Source organism: Dipodomys merriami, unplaced genomic scaffold (genome assembly GCF_024711535.1).
Source record: "Dipodomys merriami isolate MVZ:Mamm:240054 unplaced genomic scaffold, mDipMer1.0.p SCAF_26, whole genome shotgun sequence".
In the NCBI taxonomy this organism is placed as follows: Eukaryota; Metazoa; Chordata; class Mammalia; order Rodentia; family Heteromyidae; genus Dipodomys; species Dipodomys merriami.
Window position 1 is genome coordinate 15,172,411 of NW_027204048.1, and position 13,649 is coordinate 15,186,059.

A 13,649-nucleotide genomic window follows, 5' to 3' on the forward strand; every position below is an offset into this window, starting at 1 on the left:
AGAACTTTAAAGCCATGGCCACTTTACATGTGATGGTAAACATGTGGAGCAGAAGAGAACTGCTGCTTGCCTTGTAGTGTCCAGGAGGCAAAGAAAGAGAAAGGCAGGAAGGAGCCAAGGACAAAATATACCCTTCAAGGGCACACTTGCACTGACCTGTGACCTCCAATGAGGCCCTCCCTCCCAAAGTTTCCACCTCCTCCCAATAAAGTCATCAGCTGAGAACTAGGCCTTCGACACATAAGCTTATGGTGCATATGTAAGGACCAAATCCCAGTGTCTGCCCAGCTGAGAGTCACCTTCTCAAGGCAGCTTTCCCATTCGTAGTCATTTTCTCTTCCTCTTCTAGGACCTTTCAGTTTTACAGGATTGGTCTCTGGAGAGGAGAGGGCTTCCTCTTCTTCTTCCTAGACACAGGCAGGTGTGTAGAGACTGATCTGGAAAGCATGGTGACATCTATTTTGGGGGCTGACTCACCATTGATTCTAGCCACTTCCCCTGCCTTATCTGGTCCGAAGCACAGGTGATGTTCAGCCCGCATGCCTGGTCACTGACTACTGTGATCTATATAGATCTGACCTATCACATGACTGCCGGCATCTCTTCTACAGTGTTCTGGTGTTGGTGAGCCTCTGTAGACAATGCTACTCCCTACCTCCACCCTGGCAGGCTGGGGGATGGCTTAGACTGCCAAGCCTGAGCCTAGCTTTAACTCTTGTTTACAATCTGCTTGAAAGCCCACGGGGGTGCTTAGAATTGTTTCTCCTCTTGGGAGAATTAGTTGAGACTTTGTAGCTCCATATTCTCAGCACTGGTCTGTGCGTCCTGCTCTCCTGCCCCATCATGCATTTCCAGTCATACCAGAGCCAGTCTTCCTGTGGTCAGCACATCCACTCTTGATGTGGAGAGGGGAAGAAGACATCACCTCCTTCATGGCCTCCCTGGTGCTTTCTTTCTGCTTCCAATATGCGTCATAAGGTCAAGTGCTCTAGGCTTCTACTAAACATTAATGGAGGAAGGAAGAAGGGTAGGTCTTCTGCTAAACCTAGCAAGGAAGAACCTATTTTCAGCCAGGAGCTAAATTCCATGAAACCTAGCACTTCTATTTACTACTTCGAATTGGGGAGACTGCCCACCAAAAATTGAAGGGTGGCCTGGGAAGGTGGCTCAGTGGTAGAGTGCTTGCCTCGCATGCATGAAGCCCTGGGTTTGATTCCTCAGCACCACATAAGCAGAAAAGGCTGGAAGTGGTGCTGTGGCTCAAGTGGTAGAGTGCTAGCCTTGAGCTGAAGAGCTGAGGGACAGCGCCCAGGCCCAGAGTTCAAGCCCCATGATCAACCAGGAAAAAAAAAACAGAAGGGTATAAGTCAACTTTTTAGGTGATATCCAATTGAGTATATGCCATCTGTTCATGTTACCCATACAGGCCTTCCCAATTAAAAAATATATTCACCTTTTTTCCATAGAGTCCTGTACCCTCCCCGCTCCGGAAGATATACATGTAACTATACCAGAAACAAAAAAAAAAAGACAGAATCATCCAAAATAGACACTCAGAAGAGAGCGCTCTTGTTTCCATATCTTGGAGTTCATTTATATATATATGCATATATAATTTTATATAATTATAAAGAGTAGAGGAGCTCACTGGACACTGATGAAACTCATGGGTGGAGTTCTCTACTCTCTCCACCTCCTGAAGATATACCTGTAACTACACCACACATAAAGAAAAAGAGACATAATCATCAAAGCTAGAAATATAAAAGAGAGAGCCCTTGTTTCCATATCTTGGAGTTCATTTATATATATATATGTATATATATAATTTTATATAAATATAAAGAGCAGAGGAGCTCACCGGACCCTGATGAAAGTGAACTTTGCAACTTATGGGTAGAAATGCATGGAGGGACTGGGAGAGAGTGAGGGAACAGAAGACACTGTGCGAAAGGAAATGTGCTCATGACCTGACTCATGTAATTGTAATCCATAATAACAATAAACTAAATTAATTTTTAAAAGAGGGAGAAAATGGAGCTGGGTCCTAGAGGCTTGCATTTGTTATCCTAGCTTCTCACAAGACTAAAATATATATTTTTCCAGTATTCTAGGGTGAAGCCCATAGTGACACCCCGTTTTTCCCTTTCCTGCTCTGAGACTTTGTTGGGTGGACTTGGTAATATTGCAAAGACCCATGATCTACACATTCAGGTAGGTATTTTTCTTCTGCTCCTTCCTCTGTGCAGATCTGTAAGATTTCTCAGCATTCTAAATCATAGCCTCCAATCATGTCCAGTGTTCTGCTGATATCTCATGTTTTAAAATCCTTTGGGGGGCAGGATATCTTTGTGATGTCACATAATCCAATTCTTTATTCTGTAGGAAAGAAACCAGAAGTTGCTTTTACCTGCAACATTGTGTGATCATTCTTAAAAGAGACTGACCTATCTGTATAAGTAATAGCAAGAGCAGGAGCAGAGGACGTGCATCCTGCTGAATACGTTTAAAGTACTTCTTCACTTTCAGTTGATACCTTCTTCCGTGTTCCATACATTCATTCTTAGAGGAACCAGCTATTATTTGAAAAAAAATTTAAAAGTCTAATTTCAATGTTACAAAAATGCATTTAAAAGTCCTTTTGTTCTGAGTTTCTTAATTTGAGGTCAGGAACAAAAAAAAAGTATATCTTACTTTATCATTAAGTTGTTGCAAGTTAGCAATAAAACACTAAAAAAAATCTTACAGCTGGCTTAAATTGGGAACTCCCTTCCTCTATCCAAGCTTAATTACATACTATATTAAATTTTCTCTTCTTGAGAGTTGATCATCTTAGAGAAAAAGGCAAATCAGAGCAAAGGCAACATGCTGATTCTTTGTCATTTTGTTGAATGCTTTTATTTACTCACTTTTTTTTAAAGATCTGATTTATTAGGCCCCATTAACTAGTCTTCCTATTATTATTTTTGTGGTAGATATCATTTGAATCTTGGATTCTATTTCACAGAATTATCCCATGATGATAAAATTCAAACTCCAAATGATATTTCTACTCTGAAAACAGAATGCTTCTTTTCTTCAAAAAAAATAAAACACAAATACTTTAAAATACATGAAAATTAAATTTAAAAAGTCATGCAATGTGAGTCTATTCCCAATAGACTTCCCAAAAGTCTATACACTAATTATCAATAACCTGTATAGAATCGGGTGCTGGGGGCTTACACCTATAATCCTAGCTACTTAGGAGGTTGAGATACTTGAGGATAGTGGTTCAAAGCCAGCCTGCATAAGAAAGTTGTGAGACTCTTAGCTTCAGTTAACCACCAGAAAATGGGAACTGGAGCTGTAGCTCAAAGTGAAAGAACAGTAGTTTTAAACAAAAAGAGCTCAGGGACAGCGCTCAGACCCTTAGTTCAAGCACCAGGACCACCACCAACAACAATTACCTAAATGATATGAATTATGAATTCTCTGGTTGCCTTTCTTTGCCTTCTAGTTCTTGTGTTTTACCAATAGGCTGGGGTTTTCTTTTGTCAGGACTAGAGCTCCTTATACAAGATTTAATACTAGTTTTTAGAGTGTTGCTACGTTTTCTTTTAGTTATTGCATTCTATTATGATAAAAGAGAAACTGCAATGCCATTCTTGAAGGTGTCTAATTGCTTATGAATTATTTCTCATAATATATACTCATCACCAATTGGTCTGAAATGATTTTTGTTTTAAGCTAGGTGTTGGGGTGGTCACTCTTAAATATCCTGTCTCAAAAATACTTTATGTCCTCTCAGATATGGTGTTGCTGTAGAGAAAGACCAGGGTAGGGGCCTGAGATTCACTTGCTTTGCTTACATAGGCTTTCTTATGGGTTCTTGCTTCACAATGGCTATATTGTCCAGCTCAATCATTTCCAAACTGCTTTATGCAGATTCCATTCGGAAAACATACAAAAGAGACAGACTGGAGACAGAGTGTGCATTCCAGTGATGTTTCATCCTGAAAGGAAACTTGTTTATGTCTTCTGTGGATTCTATTCCTGTGATTTTTCTCTTTCTTTCTTCTTGATTTATTCTTTTTTAAAAATATCTTTAAGTAGTTGTGCAAAGGAGTTGCCATTTAATGAGGCCATTTATGAATACAGTGCATGTTGATCAATGTTACTCCTTTCAATATTCTTACCCATTCCTCCCAATCCACCCCTTCCTTCACGTTTCTTAATTTTGCAGGATATACATTGAATGTCTCATATATATATATATATATATATATATATATATATATATATATTTGTTGGTTGTGGGGCTTGAACTCTGGGCCTGGGCACTGTCCCTCAGCTCTTCAGCTCAAGGCTAGCGCTCTACCACTTGAGCCACAGCGCCACTTCCGGTTTTCTGGTGGTTAAGTGGAGATAAGAGTCTCACAGGCATTCCTGCCCCAGTTGGTTCTGAACTGCGATCCTCAGATCTCAGTCTCCTGAGTAGCTAGGATTACAGGTGTGAGTTACCGATGCCCGGCTCTCTTAATATTTTTATTATCTTTAAGTAGTTGTATAAAAGAGTTGCCATTCGACAGAGCGCTTCATGTGTCTTGATCAAGGTCACTCTTTTCAGCCTTCGCAAGCACCTCTCAATCCCTCCTCCTCCCCTCACGTTCCTTATTTTTGTAGGATAGACACTATATTTGTTACTGTATTCTCTCCCCCTTCTGCGAATTTTCTAATATGAATAAAACCCATCAATAATACATTAGTAACTAAAATAGTTTGGAAAAAATCACTCATCTAGCTGAAATCTTTCATTTGAGAGGTGAGAAAATGGAAGCTCAAAGAAAAGAATTAATTCCCTAAAACACACAATGAAGCTCAAAAGCTGGGCTCGAACTCAAATGTCTTTGCTCAAATTCCAGTTTTCTTAGGAGTGAACCTTGTTGACTGTCTTCTTAATAGACACTGAACTCCCTTAAGTAGCCAATGTCAGAAGACAGGTCTTCAGAAAATAACTAGGCTGTTGATTCTCTTTAAGAAGTGCTTTATATCTATTTTTCCTTTATATCTTATTTTTCCTTTAAAACTCTGCTGGAAAATTTTGTCTTAACATATTATACACATGTACCCATCATGTTCATGATACTCAGTTTCTTTATCAAGTATATTATTACTTATATGCATATAATAACTGTTGTTTTTCTTACACTAAGAGGAATAAATCAGCCACACTATTTTCCCACAGGAAGTACATGTTTTTCTAATATGTTGAAAAAAATGAGAATTTTTTTTTCTTGCAGAGCCATATAAGTGAAAATCGGGATGAAGTTGAAGCTGTGAAAAACTTACACCCCAGTTATAAAAACTACACAGATATCTACGATAAAAACAATCTTCTGACAAATAAGGTAACTTCTCTATTACAATGTAATCTGTATAAAGTAGGTCATATCTGTCTCAATTTTATATTTTCAGTGGTAATCTTCAAACTTCTGTGGTGTGCATATATTTTCCAAACTAGAGTAAAGCCAAAGGGTGGGGGGAGGGGGAAGGAGGGAGGTACGTAGTAGATTATGGAGTTTCATTCCCATTAATACATTTAAAGGCTTTTTTTTTGAAAGTAGGAATGTCACTTGGTCCATTTTGACAGCATCGTTACTGTGTAAATGTACCTGCCTTTGAGTTAGAAGACCTAACCTAGAAAGAATGCATATACAGCCTTCCAAGGAAACATATGCAATGTTGTTGATGTAAAGGGGAGATGTATAAATATATTTTCACATAGAAAACTCTAAGATGCACATACTGATTTTTTTTTCTGTCGGTTGTGGGGTCTGAACTCGGCCTGGGCGCTGTCCCTCAGATCTTCAGCTCAAGGCTAGCATTCTACTACTTGAGCCACAGCGCCACTTCCGGCTTTTTCTGCTTATGTGGTGCTGAGGAATCGAACCCCAGGCCTCACGCATGCAAAGCACACACTCTACTACTGAGCCACCTTCCCAGCCCGACATACTGAATTTTTAAAATGACTCTTCTTGAGGGAGATAGTAGAAGAGATTTCTACATTTTATTTTTAAGCTCGAGATTAAAAAAATTAAAATGTATTACCTTTATAAGTAATTAAAAGTGACATGAGTGATGAGAGATCCCATCATAATTATATCCTTTGGCCTTGGCCTTCAATTTAATGTACACACTACTTGAGAGTTTATTGTAACAAATAATTTCTCAGTGACTCTGAAAAGAGTTATAAAGTAGCTGTTTGGAAAGTTAATATTCTGCATGAATCATGTATATGGTACATCATAATTTCCATCATCCTTTGCATATATTTACATCTGATTAATAAATTAATCTTTAATTTGCATATTAATTTGATTTGCACAGGGATTAAGAAAGCTTTATTTTAATAAATACTTCTGTGGTCACTGAACCATGGCTACAGTGTTGTTTTCCTGAGGGAAGAGGAATGTTGAGGGAGTCAAGTCATATGGAAGACAATTATCACCAGACTAAAGATTTATTCTGGGATCCATTTACCTTCTTGGTTCATGCTTTATTCCATTTCCTAGTTTACATTTCTATTTCCAAGTTTATTTGGTGGAATGTATCCAGAACCACTGGTGCCTATATTAACACTGGGAGCTGAAATAATGTTTAGGTGCAGAATCATTGCTTAGCTTCCATATACTGCTACAAAGCTCTGAGTAGAATAGAAATGAGTATAGCTTCTGGTACAACTACTGTGAGTTCCATGCAAAAACGTAGTAAAGAAAGCAACATGACAATTTTCTAAAGTAGAGATGATACAACAGTATTTCCAAACGGACTAATATTCTATGTCATCCTTGCCTGGAACCCGCCCTCATTATTTTATAGATCAAATAAATGCAAAGGAGCATATCAAAGATTCAAAGCTAGGGATAAAGCTAGACAATGCAGTGTTTATTTAGTGTGCAAGAGGCCCTGGATTTAACCCCAGTACCTCAAAATAAATGAATAAAAGGAAGGAAAAGGAAGAAAGAAAGAAAGAAAGAAAGAAAGAAAGAAAGAAAGAAAGAAAGGAAGGAAGGAAGGAAGGAAGGAAGGAAGGAAGGAAGGAAGGAAGGAAGAAAGAAAAGCAAAAGACGAAGAAGAAAGAATATGACCAACACATTTGCTGAGAATCTTGAAATAAAATGCTTTCACAGTACCTTTTGTTTTTTTTTTTTTGTTTTTTTGTTTTTTTTTTGGTCCGGTCGTGGGTCCTGAACTCTGGGCCTGGGCGCTGTCCCTCAGCTCTTCAGCTCAAGGCTAGCGCTCTACCCACTTGAGCCACAGTGCCACTTCCGGCTTTTTTCTTTTTGCTTATGTGGTGCTGAGGAATCGAACCCAGGGCCTCGAGCATGCAAGGCAAGCGCTCTACCACTGAGCCACCTTCCCAGCCCCAGTACCTTTTGTTTTTGTTGTTGTTGTTGTTGTTTGGGTCCGATTGTGGGGCCTGAACTCTGGGCCTGGGTGCTGTCCCTCAGCTCTTCAGCTCAAGGCTAGTGCTCTACCACTTGAGCCACAGCGCCACTTCCAGCTTTTTTCTATTTGCTTATGTGGTGCTGAGGAATTGAACCCAGGGCCTCAGGCATGCAAGGCAAGCGCTCTACCACTGAGCCACCTTCCCAGCCCTCCTTTTTGTTCTTGAGGTATAGAATTTGAACCCAGAGATGACGTTGTCTCTTTGGAGAATCCTAATTGTCTCTGTAAATACTGTTATGGTCAAGCCACAGCTCTGCCTCTCCTCGTGATACCTGGTTGTGAGTCTTACTGTAAGTAAGTGTCTGAGTGATAAACTCCATGTCTCACTGTCTTCTTTCCAGACGGTGATGGCGCATGCTTGCTATCTGTCTTCAGAAGAACTTACCGTATTCAGTGAACGAGGAGCCTCCATCTCACACTGTCCTAATTCTAATTTGTCGTAAGTAGGCAATGATTGTTTGGGAGATGATAGACTGTGCTGTATTGACGACTGTCTGCTGTAGTTATGTATTCTATCGGGACAGATAGTTGCTGGATGGCCTTTTTACTGTGCTACCTGAGAATCGGGGGTGGGGGGAAGGAATCAGAGCACTTACAAGAAGTCTTTTACAGAGTTTGCATCTGAAGAGCACCTTGTCTTCTGAAATCTCTGTGTCTGCACAGAAAAGGACAATAGCAAGTTCAACACATGGAGTTTACACCAGTAGCGCTAAGGATTTACAGCCGGAGACTGGAAGAATGCCGAGGGCAGCCAGTGTTCCAGATGTTCCAGTTTGAAGAGACTGTAGTGCTGGTCGAAGCTGCTTAGTCTGTTGGGATGCCAGCTCATAAAGCAGAGCCTAGAAGGGACCTCTACCAATTATAATCCTACAGACTATAAAAGCTTTATGGGTAACACTTGTTAACCTTTTGAAAGGTTATGGATTCATAAGTGAGTCAGAGAAGAATGATAACTTACATCCCTAGGGAAAGCCAGGAACAGGGCTTAACCCTGTGATCCCAGATGCTTTGGAGGCAGAGATTGGGAGGACCCCCATCCAAAGCCTGCTGAAGCAGAAATACAAGACCCTCTCCAAAACAAACAAACAGAAAAGGGCTAGTGAGTGGCTAGGGCATGTGGTAGAGCATTTCTCTAGCAATATGAAGCCTTGACTTCAAACTCCAGTACTGAGGGAAAGAAAAACCAACACAAACAGTCCCTAGGTGACATCTAATTGTAGGGACCTCATAAATCCCATGATGCTAGTCCACAGATGCTAGATTAAAAATCCCTGCTCGCACCAATAATTTATTTGGGAAATGATCTTCCAAAGTACCTTGATGGAAGAATAAGGCAGAAAAAGGGGAAAGCAATAAGGAATGGGTCATGGATCACTTTGTGGATTTGTCCAGTTTCATTCTTCACAAACCCAATCACAGAGCGATGGGGTAGATCTGAGCACTCAGCTGTGATGTGTGGAAAGCTGCTGGGGGAAGTGGGCGTATTAATTCCCTGGAACTTTCAACCTTCGGCAACTGGGGCAGAGCAGGTTCTCCTCTCAGGCTGATTGGTGTCAGCAGCTGGGACTCTAGAACTTTGTGAATGGCGCAGGGGATGTCAGTAGGAGTATAGGGGGAACCACTAGGCACACAGGTGGTATTTTGAAGTGCTTCTCTGAGCTCCAGAGGCTGTTGAATTTTCAAGCATAAAGAAGCCTCCCACGAAAGGAAATCATGTGACTTTAATGATAGTGTCGTGGACACTAAGAGAAGAATATAGCATCCCTTGGAAAAACCGTACAACATTCTCTAAGTTAAAACGCAATCCAAGTTGATGTTTGCAGCTCCATTTCATACTTGGTTAAATGGTATTTTCCAACAACTTCAAGGAGGTTATCATGTGGAAATTGTCGTTGTTCACGTGTAAATCTTTCAGCAGAGCCGCTTTGACCTTAGGGTTTCTAAGAATGTCCTTCAGTTTCCTTTGTCTTTTGAGAATGGTGGTTCATCTTTATAAGCAGGTTAACAAGAGAAATAAATAGAGTTTAAGTAAATCGATAAATTGATCAAACAATCAAAGATGTACATGTAGTGCACACAAAAGCCTTAGGTGAAGATAGAATGCTATATGTTTTTTATGCGTTGATTTCACAACTTTGTAGACATTTGATTGGGCAAAGGGATTTGATCTAATGCTGAGATCAAACTTCAGTTGAGTGAGAAAACCCAGAAAGGCCTGATGTTTAGATGTTTGGTTTTGGGTTTTGTTTTGTTTTCTAATTTCTCTGTGTAGAGTTTTTTTCCTGCCTCGTGTGTAGTATGTCCTTTTTTGTTATCTTAGGACCTATTATGACAAAGAATTTCTATAAGACAGAAAGACAGGGTAAGATGAGAATAGTAATTCTAGGATTAATAGCTTGCTCTGCGGAAAAGTGGTTATAGTTTTTATGACTTGCTTTGGGAAAGAGAAGTTTGGGGGGGCAGAGGGTACTAGCTATGGTGCTGGGAATCGAACCCCTGACCTCATGCATGCTAAGCAAAAGCTCTACTTCTGAAGAGTAGCTATCTCTTACCCTGAGATACACTAGCTCTGTCACTTGTCTTACAGAGGATAAAGGAGCAGGATGTAGGAAGAAAGGAGAAAGTGAGAGTGAAGTTGATTCTTGACATTGTTTTCTGAAGTCCAAAGCACAATACTTAGGGTATTCATCTCTGAGCCTTAACACAAGTCACTGCTCATTCAGGTTAGCAAGTTGATCTAAATATAGGAAGAGGCCAAGATTTGATCATTCTGACTTTGTAATACAGAAAGGTGGTTTGGCAAAAAAAAAATATTTGAGACAGAGAAGGCTTATGGACTAATTATAAGGTTTAATTTGTTTATCTTTTTTTTGTTTTCATACAAATGATCCTCTATTTTTTCCTTCTGGTTCTTGCTACTTTATATGTTCCTGACAGGAAGCTTGGCCCAAGGATTAAACCCTTTTCATAGTCCTTTCTACTAGCATTTGGCCGTTCTGGTTTGACTCAAGTGTTTGTGTAGGCATTAGAGTTGATGGAAGAGTACACTCGATTTTCAGTGATAACATAATCAGGATGATCAGTGGCCTGTTGGTAGAAGCTCATGGATCTCCTCTGAGTGACAGCTTCTCTTTTCTCTCTCTACAGGCTGAGCAGTGGCTTGCTGAATGTTCTAGAAGTCCTGAAACACAAAGTGAAGATAGGGCTGGGAACAGGTTAGTAATTCACCCTTTAACTTTATGGCAAAGTGGTCAACCAATGAAGGAACAGCTATCTAATAGGACTAATTTGCAGGCAGCAGTCCTGTGCTGGGAAATAGTAACTTTAGTAAGGCACTGGTAGCTCACACCTGTAATCCTAGCTACCCAAGGGCTGAGATCTGAGGATTGCGGTTCAAAGCCAGCCTGGGCATAAAAAGTCTGTGAGACTCTTATCTCCAGTTAGCCAGCAGAAAGCTGGAAATGGAGGTTTGGTACCAGTGGTAGAGGGCCAGCCTTTAGTAAAAAGGCCATGTGAGAGCATGAAGCCCCGAGTTCAAGGCCCAGTACCTGCACACAAAGAAGAACTCAAACAATAACAAACGAAATACTAATTCTGTTATCCGGTAGTGACATCTTCATAAGTGTCTGACCAAATAAGAAAGGCTGGAATGGATATATGCAAAGGGAAAAGGTTGACCACACTCATCTACAAAACTCATTCTCCCTGTTTGATGTTAGCATTTGAGCTGTGAATGATAATTCCTTCTCCAATGTTGTACAGGCTTGTGGTTTTGGTTTTGGTTTTATTTTTGTTGTTGTTTTTAAGTTTTTGAGTTTTTTCCTCTCCCTTTTATTTCATACTTCTGGCTAAGTTTTAATGATTTGGATTTGTACTCGCGTTTTGTGATTTGGATTTGAATTTTGCAATGATTTTGTCAACACAAACACACCTCAAAAGAAAGTCTATTTGACTTTGCCATGTAAGGTACAGTTTCATCTGTACCAGCACTGAGAATTCTCAGGTATGGTAAGAACCAGTTCTGCTTTTAAACAGAGTTTGGCCAAAAGAGTGCTGACTTCCCACAGGCCAGCTGACGTGGACCAAGCTGAAGGACATCCCGGTGGATGCTTGATTAGCAGTCCCTGCTTCTCCCCGGGCATTTAAATTGTTCACTGAAAGTGACGATTAGGCCCAAATACCAGGAATCTTCATATCCTGTGTCACTGGGTCTAATCAAACGAAAGTTTATGTTAAAAGTGGAGGGAAAGGAGTCTTATAGAGCCTAAAGACTCATTTTCTATTTTTTAAAATTTTGTTTCTATCATCCTGAAAAGTCTTAGACAAGTGGAGTACCATGTGATATTTCTAACTGTGGAATATGTTGTCTAATATTTAAATCAGAGTAAGCATATCTATCTCTTCAAACATCTCTATTTAGTGGTGGTAAGCATATCAATAGTTTTCTTCTAGATGCTTTGAAACATATAGTACAGTTCAGTATCACTAATTGTAGTCAATGTATTATGCAATAATATACCAGGACTTTTTCCTCTGCATAACTAAACTTACTATCTTGTCACTAACCTTTTCCCAGCTCTCTCTTTCTCCTCTTTTCTCCAGTCTCTGGTAGTAACCACCTTTATATGAAATCAGCCATTTTCCTAGAGTCCACATATGACTGAGCTCATGTGATGCTTTTATTTTTTGTTCTTGATGTATTTGTCATCCTGATATTTTAGAGCCTCAAGCTATAGTACATGTTGATACTCCGGGGTTGTTGGGTTTTTATTAATTGTTTTCGGCAACAGCTCAAATCTCAGTTTGTCATAATGAGACACTTTATATTAATCAATGAATTGGTAAAACACATAAATATGTACATGATTATATATATACATATATATTTTCAAGTAATACATTAGATGACAGGCTTTATACCAGTTTTTTATACAATTAAAGTATTTATTTTTGCTAGTTTAGATTTTTTTGTACATTTTTATTGTAAAAATACTGTACAAAGGGGTTACTGTTACATGAGCAAGGTAATGAGTACATTTCCTATCGACCATTGTTGCCTCCTCCTTTGTTTTTCCCGTACCATCCCTTCCCTCCCACCTCCACAACTTACCGCCCCCACCCCCAGCCAAAGTTGTAAAGTTCATTTTCAACATAGTGTCTTGTATATCTCATTGTTACAATGGGTTTTAATTGTTTAATTCCAGCCTTAAATTGTGGACATTTCCCAGTATATGGAAATAAGATTTTAGTTATTTTTACCTTTACAAGAAAACCTTAATGACTGAAAAACCTTAATGACTCCAAAGAGTCCACTGCAGATAGTTAATGAGAAAAATATAGCAAATATACCAACATTTCATTGGTTTTGCTTCTAGCTTCTCCTAGGATTTGGTTCCCAGGATTTAACATTCATCACATGACTCCACTTCTTGACCTTGAGCTATACAGCTCTGGCCTAGAAAATATAGGGAAAGCCTTTGCTGTCATGTATGAGATCTAACAGCTTAAGCAAATTGCTCTCGTATCTTAGATAAGGACTTACTTCCTGACTTCTACAGCAATAATAACAGTAGCACTTGTAGCAATATCTATCTGATGAGCTTGTTTTGAACGTTAAAAGGATAAAAAACACATGCACAGTGGTTGATACCACACCTGACACTTATCATTGGTCAATCAAGATTCACTGAAAGAGGAGGGAGCAATGCTATTTATTGACCAGATGTTTGCTTAAGTTTGATGCATTCGTTCATTAACCTGGGGAATGCTATTTCCTTATGGTTTTGTATAGCCACCTTGTATTCCATTATTTTCTAAATATGAGGTTTATGTCTCAGTTTCTCCTAATACTATTGAGAAGATATTTAACCTCATACTATGGGAAATCCTCTCCTGCAGTGGACTGAAATAAAGGAGCATGTTATGGCAAGATAATTAAATCCAGGATAGTTTAATTATGAGAAAAGCCAATTCCTGAAGCATTGATGCAAGGAAAAAAAATCAGTTGTCAACCAAATGATTAAATGCCAGTTTTCTTTCAGATGCTTTTGTTGGTATACACAATACCAAAGGCAAGGCAGAGTTGGAGGCAAATCCATAATTAGTCCATAATACTATGTCTAGCCAAATTTTCCCTCATGTTTGAAGGAAGCAAAGCT

At 39.4% G+C, this 13,649-nt stretch overlaps 1 protein-coding gene across 3 annotated transcripts in view; it reads left to right on the forward strand.

Annotated features, from left to right (window-relative positions):
• The window catches only part of Gda (guanine deaminase), an 81,057-nt gene that overhangs the window by 49,937 nt on the left and 17,471 nt on the right, over positions 1-13,649 (forward strand). For all 3 annotated transcript variants that reach the window (XM_070035746.1, XM_070035747.1, XM_070035749.1), the window contains exons 7-10: positions 2,107-2,214; positions 5,283-5,390; positions 7,833-7,930; positions 10,639-10,706. In XM_070035746.1, the coding sequence (XP_069891847.1) occupies positions 2,107-2,214; positions 5,283-5,390; positions 7,833-7,930; positions 10,639-10,706 (382 nt within the window). The remainder of the gene's footprint in view (positions 1-2,106; positions 2,215-5,282; positions 5,391-7,832; positions 7,931-10,638; positions 10,707-13,649) is intronic.